Source organism: Monodelphis domestica, chromosome 7 (genome assembly GCF_027887165.1).
Source record: "Monodelphis domestica isolate mMonDom1 chromosome 7, mMonDom1.pri, whole genome shotgun sequence".
Taxonomy (NCBI): Eukaryota; Metazoa; Chordata; class Mammalia; order Didelphimorphia; family Didelphidae; genus Monodelphis; species Monodelphis domestica.
Window position 1 is genome coordinate 153190507 of NC_077233.1, and position 22539 is coordinate 153213045.

At 36.6% G+C, this 22539-nt stretch overlaps 1 protein-coding gene and 1 pseudogene across 1 annotated transcript; both read right to left on the reverse strand.

Annotated features, from left to right (window-relative positions):
• Window positions 1-12583: 12583 nt before the first annotated feature.
• Window positions 12584-13427, reverse strand: LOC100013199 (S-formylglutathione hydrolase-like; annotated as a pseudogene).
• A 4692-nt stretch (window positions 13428-18119) lies between these two features.
• Window positions 18120-20914, reverse strand: LOC100616725 (olfactory receptor 13C9). Its single transcript, XM_003341679.2, has one exon. The coding sequence runs from the start codon at window positions 20912-20914 to the stop codon at window positions 19973-19975; it is 942 nt and encodes a 313-aa protein (XP_003341727.1). The 3' UTR covers window positions 18120-19972.
• Window positions 20915-22539: the final 1625 nt, after the last annotated feature.

Sequence of the window (22539 nt, forward strand, 5' to 3'; positions counted from 1 at the left end):
CACCTGTAAAACAATCTAGAGAAGCAAATGGCAAGTGACTACAGAATCTTTGTCAAGAAATCCCCAGAGTCAGGGCTCAAAGATTTGTGTAAGAGTGAAAAATGAGTGAACAAGATCAATTGGATTATGGTTTACTTTTTCTAATTTCACGTATCTCCTCTTTAAATAATCCATGGTTGAATCAAATTGGTTATTAGCAAATACCCAATCTCATTATTCCATTTCATAAGTGAATACACTAAAGAAAGACAATCCATCCATCAAACAGCATCTACCCTAAGCCATGCACCTTGCTATTCTTCGGCTGCATTCTTCCTCACTACTTGAAATGCTCTTCTTTTTCTCAGGTCTAATTCAGGTTCCAACTCTATGAAATAATCTGATAAAAATATTCTTTCCCTTTTCAAAAATTTCCAAAGTCTTTTGCTTCCATTTCATTCAATCTTACAATAATAAATTTCTCTGTATACCTGTTGTATAATCCCTAGTATAAGATCATAACTTTAAGCCTTCAGGAGACCTTACACATCATAGAGTCCTACTCCCTCATTTTAGAGATGAGGAAACAGAGATAGAGGAAGTAATTTACTAAGGATAGTAATGGTGTAACTAGGATTGGAATTTTTGTCCTTCAGTTACAAATAAGGCACTCTCTCCCCTTCATGTTAATTTGGAAATTCCTAGAAAACAGGACTTCTTCGACTTTTTCATCTTTATAACTCCTTAGTGTCATTTCTCACAACTCTCAGCAGCATTCTATATTTTCTTTTCATTTTCATCTGAAGAACCCCTTTGCTGCTGGTACAGCTTAGTTTAACCTATTATTAATCAAATTTCTATAATGCCAATAACCACAAAACTTCTTTCTTCAAAGGAATAATTTTATGCACAATTTTAATGGAAAAATAGAGATTTAAGATAATTCAGATATGGCAATTCAGATATCTTGATTGGGAAATTCTTTTAACTGTTATTTCTGCTAACTTGTGTACAGCAGATTATGCCACCTTCACTTTTATGTCTACATGTAGAATTTGCAATAGAAGTACATTGGGGATGACAACATCATGGGAATGAAGATCACATAGAACCACAATTCCAAAACCACAAATTCCAAGTAATTTAGCCCTTTCATTTCATAGATGAGTAAATTGAGACCTATGGAGGATACCTGACTTGGCCAAGTCAACTTAAGCCTAAGAGGCACTTAGAAATGAGGTTCTCTGACTCCAAAGCTAATATTCTTTTTACTATACTATTCCCACATTTTGAGTTTGAGAAAAGTATAGGACATTTTTGTGGGGAGTTTTAGCAGGCTTTTGATGAAATTCATAAGGCTTTCCTCATGTCATTACTTTTTATTTTCCATACTACAGAATTAAGATAAATAATGGTTACCCAAACCATACATTCAACTCAGTAGCTTAGTGATCAATAAGACTGAATACAATGGTAATAAAATTTTGTATCTTTGTAAGCAATCTCCCTTGCTTGCATATTAACTGCTTCTTTCTCCCTCCAGAGACTACTTTGGCATATCAGAAACTCATAATAATCTGAGTCTGTAATGAAAATGTAAAAATTTTATAGATAATTTATTTCACATTGCTGGGCATTAAAAACCACACTCAAGGTGATCAGAGAATCTAAAAGCTTCTATTTACCTTTAGGCATGGTTATTTTCTTCTTTTTTTCTGCTGATGACTTGATTTCTAAAGCATCTTAGCCCAGGTATGTGAGAATCCTAACAGACTGCTGATTCTCTACCTGGAATGTTTCATGAAGTGATCAAATGTAAGATGCTCAGGAATTTCAGTAGCAATGACATAATCTATTTGTGTGAAGATTCTCCATTTGCAAGGAAGAGAAAGAAACAACCCCGTCAGACCCAGATTAAATTTTATGACATGGTAAATAAGTCATGCATCAACCTATTTGGCCAAACTCCTAGAAACTTCATCTGTGTTCTTCTAGTTCTTCCACGGTCCTAAAACTGGGACTAATCTCTGGAGGAGCAGAGCTGCTATGAGAAAATAATTTAACACTTCCTTTTCAGGAGCTCCTCTATCCCTTAGACAATTTCAACTTGTGACTTAGGAATTTCCATATGCCCTGAGGAATATTTCCCCTAACTTTTGCACATTACACACATCCAATTATCTTAACTTGATTTTTGTTTTCTTGTTTTGTTTTTCATCAACAATCATTCCCAGTTCTGGCTTTTTTGGAAATATTTCATTGGACTCTGAGGCTCTTTCCTTATAGAACACTTCTGAAATGTGTCAGAAACCTGAGATATTAAGAACTATTTTGGTATTACAAATATTACCTATCTTTAGACTAAAAGACTTGTGTAGAGCTATATATTACTCTAAACTTGGACAGAAAAAAGAAAGTCCAGGTCTGTGAAAATGAAACTGAAAATCTGGAAATGCTGGATTTTTGTTCTGAGGCTATGTGGCAAACAGAATGCAGTATAGAAATTCCCTGTCAGAACTTTTTTCACCAACTTGAAGCAGGAGAAAATGACTTGAGGCCCAGAGAATGTAAATGAATATCCCAGTATCACAAATAACATGTGGGCCAAAAGTGAGATTTAGATACAGGCCTTTTAGTCTCTGAGGCCAGCTCCTGATCCTTTATACAACATTGATTATCATAAACAGTCTTGATGATGCCCACATGAATATCTCCAGGGTGGCCTACTGATCAGGGTTGTAATCAACAGAATTTGCATTGCCTTTGGAATGCCAGGATCTGCATTTGGATCACCTCTCCCACTTGCTGCCTGCATAACCCTGGGCAGGTCTTCACTTCTCTGAGCCTTGAAATTGTATCTATAAAATCAAAAGATCAGACTAGATAGTTCTGTAGTTCTTTACTGAATTTCTATGATCCTTTGCTCTCTCTAACCATTAAGAACATTTGTCAGAGCCCTAGTCAAATCCAAATGTAGACAAGAGGCAAAGAAACATGCTATTGTATAATTCACATTGGTTAGCAAATACAAAGTTCAATAGAAGCTCCAATATAGAAAGCACAACACATCCTCACATCACTGAACACTAATTACGTACACATTTATATCAATTCAGTATTGAAGAAATTGGATGCTTTACCAGGAATGCTTTTTAGTTCACTCTACTCTTTCTTGTGTTACAGAATTTAGTCAGAGTATCTGTCTGTGGGAGTCGGAGTCAAGATGGAGGCCTAGAAGGAGCAGAAGTTCAGACCTCTGAATACCCTTCCTAACCGATCATAGACTGAATGCTCCCAAGGGCCTGAAAAACAAACTTAACAAAAAGACAGAGCAAAGGAAGCATCCTGCTGGACTTAATTCAAAAGGAACTCCCCCCAAAAAGCCGGAATCCGAGAACACTCGGGTTTAAGGGGAAGACAGAAGGTAGGTCCCAGGACCCATCCCCCCTCCCATCCAGAGCGCCGAGACTACCAGACTGCAGTGGCAGCAGGAACTTCTGGATGGGCAAAAGTACTGGACTAGAGGGCTTACATTGCAACCAGGGCTGTGATAAGTTCAGAGCATCCAACACATATGGCTGGGAAGGAGCTAGAGAGGGAGCATAAACCTGGCAGCCTGGCCAGAGCTGTGGGAATCCTCCATATTTGCTCCAGCCTTCCAGGAAGTTTTGCACTCAGAGCACACCCAGCTGAACCAAGCTGAAATTAATCCCATCAAAAGTCTACTGAACTCAGGGAAGCACAGGCACCACACCCATCCTTATTGACTGTTGGACTTTAATCCAATCAAAAGCCTCCAGAGGAAACGGAAGCTCAAACCCCAACAAACCTCCACCAGAGACTACACCAAGTGATCTCCTGTTAAAGCTCCAAGAGGGGAGACTGACAGAAGCCCCCAAACCAAAAAAAAAAATGAGAGGAGCAAGAGCACAGACAAATACTGGGAGTAAAGAAGGGTTGAATTTGAGTAAACAACAGAAAAAGAAGAAATGATCTACAATAAACAGCTTCTACTCAGCAAATGGAACAGAGGGGGAGAGATCCCAATATTATACAAACTATTTGACATAATAAGCCAAGAAGGGGTTCTACCAAATTCTTTTTACGACACAAACATGGTACTGATCCCAAAGCCAGGCAGATTAAAATTAAAAAAAAAAACTATTGGCCAATCTCCCTAATGAATATAGATGCAAAAATCTTAAATAGGATACTAGCAAAATAAAGCTTCCTCAGAGGGGAGAGAGAAGCTTTAAGGTAGGAAGATAGAGAAAGGATAGAAGTTTTAGATACCACGAGGGGGATGATGGAGTCGAATTAGAGATATGAAGTGGCAGGAATGAGTCTTTATTAATTACCAATGAGCCACAGCCAAGCTCTGATCAAAGGACCATTCTGAAGGCTTTTACCAGTCCAGAGATCCCATTTAATACCACACAGGTCAGAGAGATGGTAGAGAAAGATTAGAGATGGAGCATGGCCCAAGGCCAAGCCCCAGTGAGGACAGGCATCAGTGCAAGCTGGAAGGGAGGAAGAGCAGAAGAGAGAGAGGTGGAGCTGGCTGGGCCCTATTTATATGCAAATATACACAGTACATAGGGATGATTACCATTGGTTAATGACAAGGTATAGGTGTGGTTTCTCTTAACCAGGTGAGCACAAAGAAACCTGTGTTCCCCACCTAACCTGGGGGAAGCTGGGGTCAAGGGTCAGAGGCTTTCCCAGCCACGTGCAATACTGAGCATGCTCAAGACTGAGCATGCTCTCTTCTAAAGCAATCTGTACATACCAATTGTTTCCCTTGCCCATAGCTAGGGGTGGACTGCTACACAAAAAGAATCCAGCAAGTGATTAGGAGGGTCATTCACCATGATCAAGTAGTATTTATACCAGGAATGCAGGGCTGGTTCAATATTAGGAAAACCATCCACATAATTGAACATATTAACAAGCAAACTGACAAAAATCACACGATTATCTCAATAGATGCAGAAAAAAACCTTTGATAAAATACAACACCCATTCCTATTGAAAACACTAGAAATTATAGGAATAGGAGGGTCTTTCCTAAAAATAATAAACAGTATTGTAACATTTAAAATAGTTAAAGGCCATAAACAGTGAGAGTTAAATAGTGGAAGATATAAATTATGATAGATATAAGAGTGGGTGAGTAAATTGTGACCTCAGAAAATATGTTTCATTACAGTGTCTTGGTTTTAAATCAAATATAAGGTGGTTGCCAGGGAAATATTCCCAATTATGAATATACTCAAGTCATCTGGGTTTTATAGAGAATTTAATTAATAATACAATGAGGAATTAAAGAGAGAAAAAGGAAATAAGTATGAAGGGCCTTAAGCCAACATGGCCTAGACCTGAGTCTTAAGAGAGAGATCAGTCAGTCAGTCTTTTATCACTCACCACAAGGTCTGTCTAAGGAAGGATTCTAGTGACAGAGTCTCCTCAGAGAGAGTTCCAGGCAGAGTCCTCCTCAAAGAGCCCTCCATCCAGAGACTGTTTCAAAGGGGCCTCTCTCAAGATCCTCCAGAGGGACAGAGTCCCCTCAGAGGAGCTCCAGTGAGACCTCCTTAGATATTGTCCTCCAAGAGCTTCCCTTCTCCAGAGCATCTCTTAAGAGATTCTCCTCAAGTGATCTCTCTAAGAGATTTCTGCTTTTTCTTATATAGGATTTTTTCTCCTATGTCACCTCCCCTAAGTCCTTACATCTACCAACCACAGTAGACTTTTTTCCAAAGGACAACCCATTCTGAATTCACTGCCGGGTCGACTAATCCCTTTAGTAAGTTTGAACCAGAAAAAACTTCTGAATAAATTTTCACCTCTTTGCTCCTGGCAAGTTTACAAGTTGCCTGACCTTTAATAGGTACTTAGCACCCCTTTGTATTACTTCTAAAAATAGGCATGGCGTAAAGAACTTTTTGCCTCATTATAAGTATGGGTTAAAGTACTTTCATTGTTTAGCAAGGAGTTTTTTCCCTTAAAGCAGTCTTAAGTACGGGTGGAGTAGGGGTCCTCCCATTTCTGATCCAAGTAGAGTTCTCACTGTCAAAATGGGGAATGTTCCCAGTAGGGAATTGTTCCAATGGAGAATTCCCCAATGTGGAAATTTTTAACATTCACAAGTCTGAGAAACTTCAAGATTTACAGTATATATTCAAAACCATCAGCAAATATCATATGCAATGGGGATAAACTTGAAGCCTTCCCAATAAAATCAGGAGTAAAACAAGGATTCCCATTATCACCTTTATGGATTACCCACATTAATCATGCCGCCATCACCCTTGAAGATGAGCAACATCGATGTCTTGCTGCTGCATGTGAACATCAACACCAGGCCACAACCTCACCTCCTGTAACAACTGGTGTTCCATGCCCCATGTGCCACAAATTTTGCACCTCAGTCTTTGGACTTTATAGCCACAGGAGGGTATATCAATAGATGAGAATGCACAAAGACAATCGTTATTCTCGACTTCCGAGAGACTACTACTATTTAATATTGTACTAGAAACACTAGCAGTAGCAATTAGAGAAGAAACAGTAATTGAAGGTATTAAAATTGGCAATGAGGAGACCAAGATGTCACTCTTTGCGGGTGATATGATGATTTCTTTAAAGAATCGTAGAGAATCAAGCAAAAAGCTAGTTGAAATAATCAACAACTTTAGCAAAGTTGCAGGATACAAAATAAACCCGCATAAGTCATCAGTATTTCTATATATTTCCAACACAGCTCAGCAGCAAGAATTAGAAAGAGAAATCCCATTCAAAATCGCCTTAGACAAAATAAAATGTTTAGGAATCTATCTACTGAGACAAACACAGGATCTATATGAACACAATTATAGAACACTCTCCACACAACTAAAACTAGACTTGAGCAACTGGAAAACCATTAACTGCCCATGGGTAGGATGAGCCAATATAATATAAATGACCATCCTACCCAAACTTATTTATCTATATAGTGCCATACCTATTGAACTTCAAAAAAATATTTTTACTGATTTGGAAAAAAACCATAACAAAGTTCATTTGGAAGAATAAAGGATCAAGGATACCCAGGAAAATCATGAAAAAAAAAAATACAAAGAAAGGTGGCCTTGTAGTCCCAGATCTCAAACTCTATTATAAAGCAGTGGTCATCAAAACAATTTGGTACTGGCTAAGAGACAGAAAGGAGAATCAGTGGAATAGACTTGGGGTAAGTGACCTCAGCAAGACAGTATATGACAAACCCAAAGACCCCAGCTTCTCAGACAAAAACCCACTATTTGACAAAAACTGCTGGAAAAACTGGAAGAGTGTGGGACAGATTAGGTTTGGATCAACACCTCACACCCTACACCAAGATAAATTCAAAATGGGTGAATGACTTGAACATAAAGAAGGAAACTATAGGCAAATTAGGTGAACACAGAATAGTATACATGCCAGACCTGTGGGAAGGGAAAGACTTTAAAACCAAGCAAGACATAGTCACAAAATGTAAAATAAACAATTTTGCTTACATCAAATTGAAGTTTTTGTACAAACAAAACCAATGTAACCAAAATGAGAAGGGAAGCAACAAATTGGGAAAAAATTTCATAATAAAAACCTCTGACAAAGGTCTAATTACTCAAATTTATAAAGAGCTAAATCAGTTGGACAAAAATCAAGCCATACTCCAATTGATAAATGGACAAGGGAAACAAACAGGCAGTTTTCAGCCAAAGAAATAAAAAATATTAATAAGCACATTAAAAATTAGTTTTTAATGATTGCCTTAATTTCCTCTTCATTGGAGGTGATGTCCCCCTTTTCATCTTTGATGCTGTTAATTTGCTTTTCTTCTTTACTTTTTTAAATTAGATTGACCAGTACTTTGTCTATTTTGTTTGTTTTTTCCAAAGTACCAGCTTCTAGTCTTATTTATTTGTTCAATAGTTATATCACTTTCAATTTTATTAATTTCTCCCTTAATTTTTAGGATCTCTAGTTGGGTTTTCTTCTGGGGGGGGTTTAATTTGTTAGCCTTGATTCAAGTTTTTTTTTAATTGCATTTACATTTTATTGCTCTCTTCCCTCCCTAGTTTGTTAATATATGCACTCAGGGATATAAATTTTCCTCTGATTACTGCTTTGGCTGCATCCCATAAGGTTTGAAAGGATGTCTCACCATCGTCATTTTCCTTGATGAAATTATTAATTGTTTCTATGATTTGTTCTCTAACTAACTGATTTTGGAGTATCATATTATTTAATTTCCAATTAATTTTTGATTTGGTTTCCATGTACCCTTACTGATCATTATTTTTATTGCCTCCTTATGATCTGAAAAGGCTGCATTTATTATTTCTGCTTTTCTGCATTTGTATGCCATGTTTCTGTGACCTAGTGTATGGTCAATCTTTGTGAATGTTCCATGTGGTGCTGAGAAGAAGGTGTATTCCTTTTTGTCCCTATTTATTTTTCTCCATATGTCTATTAACTCTACTTTTTCTAAGATTTCATTCACGTCTTTTTCCTCTTTCTTATTTATTTTTTGATTTGATTTATCTAAATTTGATAATGGTTGGTTCCAATCTCCCTCTAATATGGTTTTACTGTCTATTTCCTCCTTCAATTCTCCTAGTTTCTCCATTAGAAATTTGGCTGCTATACTATTTGGAGCATACATGTTGATTAGTGATATTTCCTCATTATCTATAGTCCCTTTTAACAAAATATATTTATCTTCCATATCCCTTTTAACCTGGTCTATTTTTGCTTTGGCTTTGTCAGATATCATAATTGCAACTCCTGCCTTCTTTGTATCAGTTGAGGCCCAGAAGGTCTTACTCCATTCTTTAATTCTGACCTTGTGAGTGTCTACCCACCTCATGTGTGTTTCTTGAATCATATGGTAGGGTTTTGGATTCTAATCTATTCTGCTATTCATCTACGTTTTATGGGTTAGCTCATCCCATTTATGTTCAATGTCATGATTGTCACTTGTGGACTCCCTGGCATTTTGATATTCTCCCCTAATTCTGACCTTTCTTCTTTAGCTATAACCTTTTAAGCCAGTGATTTATTTTAAGTCTGTCTCCCTAGTCCCCTCCCTTGATATGTTTCCCTTTCTAGCCCCTCCCTTTTGTTCCCTTCCCCTACCCCCTCTCCTTTCCTCCCTTTTTGTGTTCCCTACCCTCCCGGCCCCCTTGGTTTTCCCTTCTCCCTTATCCTGTTGGATAAGATAAAATTCAAGATCCCAATGGATCTGGATGCTCTTCTTTCTCAGAGTTGATTTCATTGAGAGTAAGGATTAAGTAAAAACTCTCTTCCTCTCCTTCTTATAGGACAATTCTTCCTCTCCCCTTCCCATGTATATCTTTGTGTGAGAAAGATTATTCTATTTGTTTTTTTTTCTATTTCTTGTAGTATATCTTAGTACCATCAATGATTCCCCCCATCCATTTTTCTTTCTCCCCCCCCCTTTCTCCATATCATCTTGATGCCCCAAACTTTCCCTATGTGTGATTCTTCTTACTACTATAATGATGGATACAATTTTTGAGAGTTACACATTACATTTTCCCAACATATATATATATATATATATATATATATATATATATATATATATATATATATATATATATATATATAATTTGATATAAATGTAGTCCTAATACAAGAGAGTTTGAATAAAAGAAAAAGAATTTTTTCTCCTTTTCCCTTTCCTTCATATTTACCTTTTCATGTTTCTCTTGGTCTTTGTGCTTGGATGTCAAACTTTCCACAGAGCTCTGGTCTTTTCTTTACAAACACTTTGAAATCTTGTATTTTGTTGAATGCCCACACTTTCCACTGGAAGTATATAGTCAGTTTTTATGGATAGCTGATTCTTGGTTAAAGACCCAGCTCTGTTGCCTTTCTGAATATCATGCCTTATGGTCATTCAGAGTGGAAATTTCTAGGTCATGCGTAGCCCTGATTGGTGTTCCTTTATATCTAAATTGTCTTTTTCTGGCTTCTTGTAGGATTTTTCTTTTGTTTGAAAGCTTTGGAATTTGGCAATTACATTCCTGGGAGTTGTCTTTTGGGGATTTAGTGTAGAGGGTGTTCTGTGGACTCTTTCAATGCATGTTTTGTCCCCTTGTTCTAGAATCTCTGAGCAGTTTTCTTTGATGATATCATGTATTATGATATCCAGATTAATGTTTATTTCTGGCTTTTCTGGTAGACCAATGATTCTCAGATTGTCTCTCCTTCCTCTGTTTTCTAGGTCTATCACCTTGTCAGTGAGATATTTTATGTTATCTTCTAATTCTTTATTCTTTTGAATTTGCTTTATTAATTCTTGCTCTTTTGCAAGATCATTGTCTTCCAGTTGCCTGATTCTGACCTTTAAAGACTGGTTTTCCTTTTCAGTTTTGTCTCACCTGTTTTTTGAGGCTTGGAGCTGTTTCCGCATTTGCATATTTTGGTCTCTCAGATTGGTGAATTCCTTTTGCATTGTTTCCCATTTTTCCTGCCAGAAGGCTTCCATCTTTTTGATAATTTCCAGTGTAAAATTTTCAAGATTTTGTGGAGAATTTCCATTTCCTTTGGAAGGTTTTGGAGTATTTGTTTGTGTTTCCTCTTCTATTTCCCCTGTATTTTGTATTTTTGCTCCATAAAATGTGTCCAAAGTCACCCCCTTCTTCTTGCTTTTCTTGGTGTTTGGAGGCTTTTGCACTTCTGTACTGTTTGCCATCTCTATGGGTTTTCTTCCCCTTTCCACTAAAAAATCTGAATGAGGAAGACTGCTCGAAGTGTATCTGTCTGGTGGTCCGAGGCTTTAGCCCCTGGAAAATTGTCCATTCTCCATAGCTGAGCTGTCTTCCCAGGGAGGCCCAGGGTCTTCCCTCCCCTGCCTGCCAGCTTTTTGGGTGTTATGGCTCTCAGTTCCCTCCAGTTGCTTCTCTGCTGCCTTACTTACATGCTCAGAGCCTGGCACAGCACTGTCCACAAGGTACCTCAGTGCCATTGCTGGCCCTGAAGTTCCTGTCCTTTCAGAGAGCCCTGAACTCTAAGGGGCGAGGGGTCCTGGCCTCCTTGAACTCTGAGGGTTCCTGATGAGTTTAAGTTCAGCTGGGTTGGTCTTGATGTGCCCTGAGGCAAAAACCTACTGTGAGACTCTGATGGAAGGACCCAGCCAGGGGGCTACAGACTCCCCCCATCTCTCTCAGGCTGCTTCCCTGCCACCTGTGTTCAATGCCCTGAGACTGGCCCAGGTTGCTTTCAAGGTGCGCCCTTCAGAGCAGCACTTTTGCAGGCCCTGATTTTCCCACAGCTGTTCTGGGCTCAGAGCTCTGGGTTGGGGGGGAGGGGTCCTGGGACCTTCCTTCTGCCTTCCCCTTAGATCCGAGTGTTCTAGGATTCTGTCTTTTGGGGAGCATGCCTTTTGATTTGAGTCCAGAAGGAGGGTTCCCCAGCTCTGTCCTGTTGTTAAGTCTGAATTTCAGTCTCCTAGGAGCATTCAGTTTGTGATCCATAAGGAACGGTTTTCAGAGGTCTGTACTTTTGCTGCTTCTAAGTCGCCATCTTGACCAGAAGTCTGCCAATTCTACTTTTGAAAAAATCTTTGAGGAAGTTTTTCTTTTCAACCTTAAACTTAAATTTGTCTCCCCAAACCTAAATTGCCTTCTTGTTATTTCTATTGATTGTTTCAGGTTCTTGTTTCTTGGTCCAAGGAATCATTCCTCTTCAAATGTTATGCCATGAATGTTTTTCAGATTAAGCATTCCCAGTTCTTTCAATCACTTGAGAAGTACTCAATAAGCACTTCCTATAAGCTAGGCAGTGGGTTAATTTTTTGGGGAAACAAAGGTATGCAAAAAAATCCAAAATGGGACTTCAGCCCAAGGAAATGACAAATTAATAGGGGAGACTCTGTGTAAAAAGTAGATACTTTTATGGCAAGTGAACACTGAAATGAATGAAGAAACAAATCATCTATGTCCTTAGCAATTAGATTTTTAAACAATCCTTGGAAACTGCTTAACAAATCACAGTCCATTCTCCATCTCATTAGATCTAGACTTTGAACACAGGAGGAGGCAAACTTTTCTACATTAAAACTGCTTAATCATAAAAATGCTCAACAAATAAGAGCAATTAATTAAAAAGAATGAATACAACATTCACTAATCTGATTTTTTTTGTATTGTCTCTTCATTCAGTTGCTGAGATACAATTCCATAATTTAATTCTAATAGAAATGATACACTCTAGGACCAACAACTAACTGTTCTGTCCCCAAGAACATCTGAATCACTGTATTCCTTAGATGCAACTTAATCATTTACATTTTCTGTGATTCTTTCAATGTGATTTAACAAAGATTTTAAACTGTCCTTAAGCTATGACATGTCTTCTACTGGTGTACTTGTGGGGAACAAAAAGAAATCACATAATATGATTTCATATATTCAGCAGGAGAGTGGTTTTTGATAAAAATTGGAAGTGACTTCACAGCAGTGATTTTAATGTATAATCACATCTTCTCAAAAGTTTTGCTTTTGGTAACTTAATCTCGAGATCACTCATATATGAAGCTTTATGCCTTCAGTTATTTTGCATGATGTCTGCTGTGATCATTAACAAAAGTTATAATGAATTAGTAGTTATGATCATATCCCTCTTGCAAATCTAAAAACAACCAGTCTTTTCCATTCTGCACAAGCAGCTATAAAATTGTCAGGAAGTAACTGCCCATCTTTAAGGAACTGGTCATCTTTGCCTTGACCTATTAATATGTCCAACTGAGAATCTGGATAAGACTTTACATGATGAGTAGCATCATATGCCTCCCATTTACTTTGCTCTGATTATTCACAATCCTAAATATCCACTGAGGCATTTTTCCCTCAAGGACAGAGTATTGGATTGCAGATAGGAGAGAATGTTGACACAGATTTGTATTTTCCAGGATTCTTCAAAGCACAAACCAGATCTCCATTGCCTTCCATAGAATGGCCAAAAATGGACATCTTTGGGTCACCTAGAAAATTGTCATTTATCAGCTTGGGCAACTCATCTATTATATAAGAGTACATTATATAGTTGGTTTTCCAAGGTTCTTCAGTGCCATTCAAATAAAAACCAGTACCAGTACCAAAGTCCCAGCTGTCATCTTCTCCTTTAATATTCCAGTCATATGGACTGGTGTCTGGTGCAACAACAACGAGGCCACATTCTGCTGCAGCTTGATGATAACCAGCTTTTGTGATAAAATTTTGTTCTGTGCAAGTTAAACCAGACAGCCAGTAAAGTACTGGAGATTTCCCAGTTTCTACTTTTGGTGGTAAGTAGATTCCAAATTTCATTTTACATTTTAGTTCTACACTGTCATGCTCATACATTTTCTGAAACTCCTGAAAACACTTGTTGCTGGAAATTTGTTTCAAGGCCATAGTTTCTTTGCTAGTCAGTTTCTAGCTCTTCCACTTACTCACCCAAGGTGACTGACAGAAGATTTATATATTATCCTCAGCCTGTGCAGTAACCTTGGAAATGGCAAGGGGCAGAGAGGACTAATCTGATTTCTAATTGAAAGAAAGATTAAGGATTCTTCAAGTTGAGAAGGAATGAGAAAAGTTGAAATTCCTTGAATTTAGAAAAAGTTGTCCCACTCCCTCCAAATTTCTGTAATCAAAGGACCAAAGAATCAAAAACTGATTGATTCATATGGGCCCAGTTTTTATATAAGACATATAGGTTGCTTGAAATGAACAATTATGGGTAATCTTGTTGCATCAGTTTTAGGTTTTGACTGTATTTCTGGTCAGCATAACCTACGTTTTTAGTTAAGGGTATCTAAGAAGTAGGTAGGGGTGGTCCAGTTTCCCAGCAAAGAAGAGCCAGGTTTTACAAGGCAATAAAGGTTTTTCTCCCCCAATTTTGACAATTACACAAATTTTCTCATTGTTCTCATATTCTGTTGACCAGGGAAATGAAAACATTTTGCAAGAAAACAGAGGAAATGAAAAAAATGTTGCCACAAATGTGTAAAGGAAGGTATTGAAGTTTAAATTATGATCTTATAGGTGTGTTACTCCCTTTCACAAATTGTCTCCTTATGTGTTGGAGATTTTGTTCAGTTAAATTTTCAAATCCAAGCACATCCTCTGCTACTTCAATCACTCTATCGAAGAACTTTGATGGATATTCTCCACTTTTCTGTCTCAATTTCTCAAATTGTCCCCCAGTATCTGATCTTTTTGAAAAACTTTTCATTGCCCCTAGTAGATCCTCTTTAGCCTTTCTTAGATAACATAGATTTCCATTATTACATAATTCTAAGTCTGTTCCTTCCTCTGGCCATGATGTTAAATTTGGATTGTTTCTAGTTTCATCAATGAATTGTTGTTTTTCCCTTTTTGAAAATGATTCTGAGAGAAAAAATAACTGAAATGGACAGCTAAAACTTTGAACATTGTAAATATGTTTATCTAAGAAGAGGACAGATGAAAAACAAGACTTTTATGTCAGACTGAGTGTATTGAAATAATAAAACAAAAGTAATTTCACATATTAGGGAAATAGCATGCATCACTACATAACTTGGAAAAAGAAGAGATCCATCAGTCAACATGAGAAGTGGACATCTGAAGAAACTTGATAAGTATTAATTCAATACAACACTATTAGACACAAAACACAAAATCACTAACTGACATATTGAGAGACCTTGTTTAAATAAACAAGCGTCTGAAATTGTATTTATTACAAAATGTAAATATGTATATAATTAGTTCCACAAGGTCTTAGGCAAATAAAAAATTCAATAGATGTTTCTATTTGACTGATATCAGGATGTGGAACAATGTATATTATTGTATTATATGTAAATAATCTCTATAATTAATGTATATACTATAATTAAGTTAGTAACATAGTGATAGAGTCTGTAAATATGTAGAATAGCATGTATATATGTTGTACATAAGATTAGGTTATAGAATAGACTAAAGACTTAGATAATAGTTATAATAAATAGGGAATAGTTTAGGAGTAAGAAGTTAAACATAGCATAGACAATTAGTTATACATAGGAATAAACTTAAACTGCATTTCCAGATAGATAGTAAACTTTCAATTCTTTATTGTAAAGCTGATGCCAAAATTGTGTTTAAAGGAAATATATATAGATAAGATAGTCTGCAAATAATAATAATAATATATATAAGATAGGAAAACTATTTGTTTTAGTTAACTTAGCAAAAGTAGTATTAGCACTAAGATTCTAATTTCTTGTAATGTTTTTGTTCAAACATTATTGTACTAAATTTATTGTAAAACTCTAAAACTACCCTTACTCAAACTTTCCTGCTAAAAATTCCTTAGAGTAGATTTAGTAAATTGGTAACTATAATATAAATAAGTGACCTTGGGAAGGTCACAACAAAAAAGGGGATGATTGTGGAAAGGAAACTGGAAATAAGTTCTGAACTTTCTGTCACTATGTTGGAATAGGCAACAGTGGGAATATCAAGAGAGAAGAAATTGTCAAAACTGACAGTTGGTGTGGGAAGGGGCAACTGGGAGTGGCATTTGGATCTTGTGACTAGCACTTCCTTTCTTTAGTCTGGACTTCTTTCCTGGTTTTGGAGGTGGGAAGAGCTTCTTCAGCCTAGTCTGGCGAGGAGTACCTCTACTTGCTTCAGCCCGAAGACACAGGCCCAATCAGCACTGAAAGTTAGAACTTTCCTTGGTTGCTTGCTGTCTACTGCTAAGATCCTGAATTGACAAAGCTAGGACACATGTAGAATAGACTGCAGTGGGAGAAACCCTATGCCAGCCTGTGGGGCTGTGGGGGTAAATTTTTATTTACTTTTCAGCATGAGATCCAGAGATTCTTGTCTATTTGGACCAAGCCACTAAACTGGCAATTCCACCTTTGTAAACAAAGAAGCTATTTTAAACATATTTCCAATTATATCATAGTGATCTGAGACAGCACCAAGAACATTTCTCTCTGTCTCCCATCATCTCCATGACTCCAATAGGGATGCAAATTACTTTAATAAAGTTTGTTTACATAACTATCTTTCTTCATAGATGATAATTAATCTATAGAATAAGCAAAAGGGTTGGATTCTTATGAACTAAATATAAAAACATTTCAAGATATTGCCAAACTTAAGAGAAAGTTGTCACTTGCACCTGAATGATAGAACATAAATTAGAGAAGAGAGAAGCATTTTTTTTCCATCTGACCTAAGTGTTTTCTTTATCCTAAATATATACTCCAGACTGTAGATCCTGTAAAGTTTAACCATTGGCCTTAGATGCCATCTTAACTACCCTCTCCATTTACCCATTGCACTGCATTGAACCCCAGTGTTCCTTAGGGATTTTTTGTATTCCCTGAAGCAATTTAAAATTGCATGTAGAAACTCTCTGGAAGTTAACAACTTTAGGGTGCTTTATGGATAATATCATAAGTCTAATTACATAAAAATTTTCACGCTGCTTTAATTGATGGCACATTAAATAATGTGCAAAATACTATAGCAATGGGGCCAACAAAATTATTTGGATGATCAAGTCCAATTCCCCTAATTTCTTTGACTTTTATAAGAGAGGAGGACTGTATTTTTCTCCTCCAAGACATCCATCACCTTGGTGCAGGCTGTCATTACCTCATTCTAGATTATAACATTGGTCTGCTGTTGGTCTCTGAACCTTGAATCCTTCTTCATTCCAATGACCCTTCAGTCAGTTATCAAAGTAATCTTCCTAAAACTCAGATCTGCTCATATCATTTTCCCCTTCAATAAACTCCAGGATGAAATGTAAAACTTCCCCGTATGGCTTTTAAAGCCCTGCACAATCTGATCCCTTCCTACACTTCACATCTTATTACATGTTACTCTTCCTCCATATACTCTGCAGTTCAATGACACTGATCTCTTTGATCTTCTTCTCACAAGACACTCTATCTTCTGAATCAGTATTTTCTCCAACTATCTGTCATGCTTGGAATACACGTTCTAATATTCACCAACTAGTTTCTTAGTTTTTCTATTTTCTTTAATGATTTACCTCCTGTTTTAGAAGAAATACTATATATTTGTTCCAAGAGAAGATCGCCATATGGGCAGGGGCTAGGGGTTAAGAGGGCTGGTTCTGAGCTTGGATCTAAAACTTTGAGAATATCACGATTTTGTATACTGGAAGAAGTATATATAAAGGACAAAGAGGGAGGATTCATCCATAATTGGAGACTGTGATTATGGTAGTTGAGCCAGAAGGAACCACAGACTCAAATATCAAAACTGAGATGATGAAGACTGTCGAGTAAAAGGAAGTGACACAGGTTGTCACCTGAAAAGCATTTTTATATGAGAACATTTATTTTTAGTGTATTGAATTATTTTTTATTTTTATTTTTTTGGTTTTCAATTGAGACTCAGATTTGTCCCTTGGACTGATTACTTACTTTCTAGGACATTCAAGGAATGCCCCACTCTGGAGTATCTTCTATTATAGGGTGATAGAAAAGTGAGATTCTGATTTCTACTGTTCTTGGTAAACAGGAACCAATATAGGTCAGGTATGTCTATAAGCAGTAGAACCAAGTCCTTGAATCTTGCATGGAGAAATATTGAACAAAGTCATTTCTATACAGAAATAACTTGATATCTTCTTGATATGTTGAGAGCATGGTATCAGGCATGTTATTGTCTACTATCCATCAGGGAGTCAGTGAGAGACAGAGAGAATGATGAATCATCTCTTCATTGGTCATTCACCCATTAGAGATGTCTTGGGATGTGTAGGAAAGGTCTGAAAATGAGTTTTGATACTTGTATTTGATGATGTGTAGAACTTCATGATCTTTGATCATGAAGAGATCACTAGTTTAATCAATAAATTGTTCTTAATACCTGGAAGCTAATCTCCTAGAATTCTTAATTGTCACCCTATATAGCAAAGGCCAAGGAGTCTTTGTGTCTTTCCTCTTTTGACATAAGTTAATCATTCTTAGAAATTTTCCTCCATTCACTTCAAAGACAGGAGGCATATACTCCCTGGTATTTAATTTTTTAAACTTTCCCATCCTTATTTTTGCTACTTGACTACTAGGACAGGCAGTCTGATTTTGTGAATTGTAGTTTAACTCTTTTGATGGATATGACTAAGAGAAGCTAGTTGGAATTCTAACAGGGTTTTTAAGCCATCTTCACACCCTAAAAACTTGGGCTGTATTCTGGAAGACTTATCATCCTGGATATATTTGTATCTGTATCTTCTAGTTTCCTTTAATAAATTCCTACTGGTCTGATTTGAGCAAGAAGTGATCTTTTTTATCATGACATGACAACATATAATGTATACTACCACATATAGGTTATAGAGGTAAAAAAACTGTGATATACTGAGACATTTGAGGTGCTCATCTGAGATATTATATGTGTAAATATATATATATATATATATGTAGACACACATATGTGTAATATGATTGCATTGCCATGAATGGTCCTTACTCTACTCTGCTGTTGTTGATCCATGGTTCTGTCATTCAGTCTTATATTGCCCTTCATTACCCAATAGACCTACAGTCCATGGGGTTTTCTTGATAAAGGGATTGAAGTGTTTCACCATTTCTCTCCAGGTTTATACTGGGAAGGGTTAAATAGCTTGCCCAAAGTTTTACATTTGGTAAGTGTTTGAGGTCATATTTGAACTCTGGTCCTCCTCTTCCAGGTCCAAGACTCTATCCACTTCCCCATTTTGCTACTCTCCACTAATAGGTAGTGGTCTCTAAATGATGAATTTGTCAGTTTCTAGAAATTCCCCCCAATTTTTTTAAAAAACAGAATAAAAAATGTCACAGGCATACAAGCAAGGTAACTAAAAGGTCTTTTATTCATATTTTATATACTTTTATGGATACATTACCTTCCCCATAGAACATGGATACCTTGCAACGAGGGTTTTCTTCTTATTTTAATATTCTAGTGCATAACCCAATCTCCAGTCCATAGCAGACACTTAATAAAGATTGCAGGTGGGCTGATCAATGGCATTTGTCTGGGTCCGTGGCTGAATGGAACCCGATAAGTGATGAAAATTCACCAGCTGATGAAAAGATAATATTGAGGTGATACTGTGCAAGAGAAAAATTTTCAACTGTCAATTCTACTTGGTACTTCCCTAGTCTTGTTTTGGGTGAATATCTTTCTTTTCCCCCACTTTGGATCTTTTATTCACTATCAGGCATAGTTCCTAGAATCCCCCTTAGACCTATAGATTTGTTGCCTTGGGAAACATTTTGTTTTGACCTTATCCTGCCTTTCTATTGACCCATTGATATCTTTACTTAGATCACATTCTTTATCCTGGCCATAGGGTTAATTCTTTTTATAGGCTGTCTTTTGCTAACTTCAACCAGTCTCTTTCATTCTCTTTAAAAGGGTCCAGGACCTAATAGGAAAAAAATCTTTATCCCCTGATATAGCATTGAAAAGAGAATTCATATCCTCCAGAACATAAAATGGGGGAAATGGTTTTTATTTCATCCAAACTTGGTACATTGTCTGGAGCAAAAATTTTGATAACATTATGAGGGAGGGCACCAGGAGATATCAAGGTATTGGTGAAATGCTGAATCAGAGCAAATCTCCCCCAAAGGCATTAAAATGGGCAAGAAATCATTGAATTTGGGCAGAGGCAGGTAGGAAAGCTAAGGAACCATTCTTTTTAAATTTTGGAACTGCTTTTTTCGGAAAACGTTCAGGTGTCATGGGAAATATGTCATCAGAAATTCACATAAAATTATACAGTGATGGTTCAGCTCTGGGAATTTGTTATTTCTATATTTGACGCTCTTTTAAAAAAAACATAAAAATAGACAAGACTGAAGACATCCAAATAAAATAACTCAAATTCCACCTTGCTCATGTCAGAGTCAAGATTGGAAGGGGAATAGTTACCAGCCCAGATCATCTCATAGGCCCCTCACGAATGTTAGTCTTTTTAGCACATTTCTCATAGCTCTATTCACTTCCTTGTTCCTCAGGGTATAGATGATGGGGTTCAGCATGGGGGTCATCACTGAATAGAATAATGTTATAAATTTGTCTGCAATTGAATTTTTGGACCTGGGCTTCATATAAATGAAGAGAATTGTCCCATAAAACACAGTCACCACAGTCAAATGTGATGAACAAGTAGAAAAGGCTTTTTTCCTCCCTTCTGCAGAATTAATTCTCAGGATTGCAGAGAGAATAAAAATATAGGAGGTAATAATTAACAATAATGGGGAGAATGCAAATGTCATGCTATCTATTAACAAAATAATCTCATTCAAGGAAATGTCCACACAGACGAGCTTTAGGATGGCTAAGAGTTCACAAACAAAATGATTAATTATGTTTTTCCCACAAAAGGGCAGTCCAATTACAAGAGCTGTTTCCATAGCTGAATCGAGAAAGCCTATCACCCAGGAAGTAATCACTAGTTGCACACAGAGTCTCTTATTCATGATTATAGGATATCTGAGAGGATTACAGATGGCCACATACCTGTCATAGGCCATTGTAGCAAGAAGCACACATTCTGTGGAGCCCATGGACAAGGTGATATACATTTGGATCATACACCCATAGAATGAGATGGTTTTGTTTTCTGATAAGAAGTTGGTCAACATTTTAGGGACAAAAAAAGATGTAAAACAGATATCTAAGAAGGAGAGATTACTGAGGAAAAAGTACATTGGTGTGTGAAGGTGACAATCTAGGATAGTCAGAACAATTATAATACTATTTCCCATTAGAATCACCAGGTACATTATTAGACATAAAATAAAGATGAGCATTTCAGTCTTTGGGTAATCTGAAAATCCCAGCAGAACAAACTCTTTCCTGGATGTCCAGTTGACTCCTTCCATTGTACTTTATTTTACCTGTTGCAATTCATAGAGAAAAGAACAGGTGCTTAGTGACTCCATGGTTAGACTTCATGCAGCAAGTGTTGTCATGGGCATTTCAGGAATGAGAATCATACCTTACAAAGAAGAGAACCTAGGAAATCGAGGTGTGTGGATGAGGAACAGTAAGAAACTAGTTGGTCGGATTATAGATATAGATCAATAAAGAAATGTATATTTTATACTCACATATATTCACTGACAGTACAAATATTCAGAGACTGTACTATGGTTTTGTACAAGTCACATGGAGATTAGGGGAGAATGAAGCATATATTTGAATTATTTTAGTATATTTTTTATATATTATAGAATATGGGGGAGGGGCCAACTTCCAGATCTATCCATGGTTAGGTTCGATTATTGTTGTGGATATAGAGAGACCAATTGCTGGAGTGAAAGATTTCTGTGGACTTGACAAATAAACAATATTACCCTATTTCTCCTTTTTAGCTTTACAATCTAACTAATTCATATTGTTTTAACCAAAATTATATTGTCAGGTTGTTGAGACAATAAAAATTAACTAAAGAATAGTTTCCTTTTCCTTTCTCCTTATTTCCTAGAATCAACAGAAAATCTCCTTTGTAATTTATTTCTAGCAAAAATCACTTGTTTGACAGGGTTAGTGGACACAAATATTTCCATTTAAATTTACAACCATATCAGAACAGGATTTTGTCTCAACACCAAACTTAGAAGCATTATTTACATACTGAAGATCATCTTCCATTATAGATATTTGTGTAGACTCCTAAGGATTGGGATCTGTGTCCTTTCAAGTTTCAACTCTTTGAATGCAGAGTATAATGACTTACATCATAGGAAATCCTTAATGAATACTTGTTGAATTGAAGACAAACATTCTACCCAACCCAACTTAACTTCTAATACCCCCTTTAAGAGTTTGGAGGGAATTGAGGTTAGACATAAAAATAATAGGCTCTTAGAAATTCCATATTCATCAAATGTAATAACCTTTTAAAGTCTTTTCCTTCACTTGTTTTATCTTTATTTAATTATTATTTTTGACCACTTATTTCTTCTTGTAACTCTACCATCTTTGCATCTCTTACAAATTTCTTTTGGATGTCATACAACTTACTCGTTTACTCTTCAAATTTATTTTTTGAGTTAATCATCCCTCTCTCATTAACCAAATTATTATTGTTTTCAAACCTTTTTCTTTAGTCTTATCTTTTTAAATCCTCTTGCTAAACCCTCTCCCTGTTACCATTTCATATATTTCCAAGAATACCATGTCATCCCTATGTACCTGTTCCCTGCTACATGTTTAGTCCCTAATGTTTCCCATAGCTTTATCTCTTCATTGGAATTCTCCCTGTGGTGTGGACCAACACATCAAATGAAGTATTTCAAGCATTATGACTCCCTCAACTTGTTTCTTTTCCTTATCCTCTATGATGGTTGATTGCACTACAACCCTCCTAGTCAACCAGGTTCAGGGTCTCCTAAGTCATATTTAACTATTCTAAATCATTTACTTATATCCCATCAGTTGCTAAGAGTTATTAACTTTGTATCAGTCACTTATCTCTTTTCAACTTACATGTCTAGCCTACTAG

Coding starts and splice junctions, on each gene's coding strand:
- LOC100616725 (XM_003341679.2), bottom strand. CDS start 20,914: ATGGAAGGAGTCAACTGGACATCCAGGAAAGAGTTTGTTCTGCTGGGA.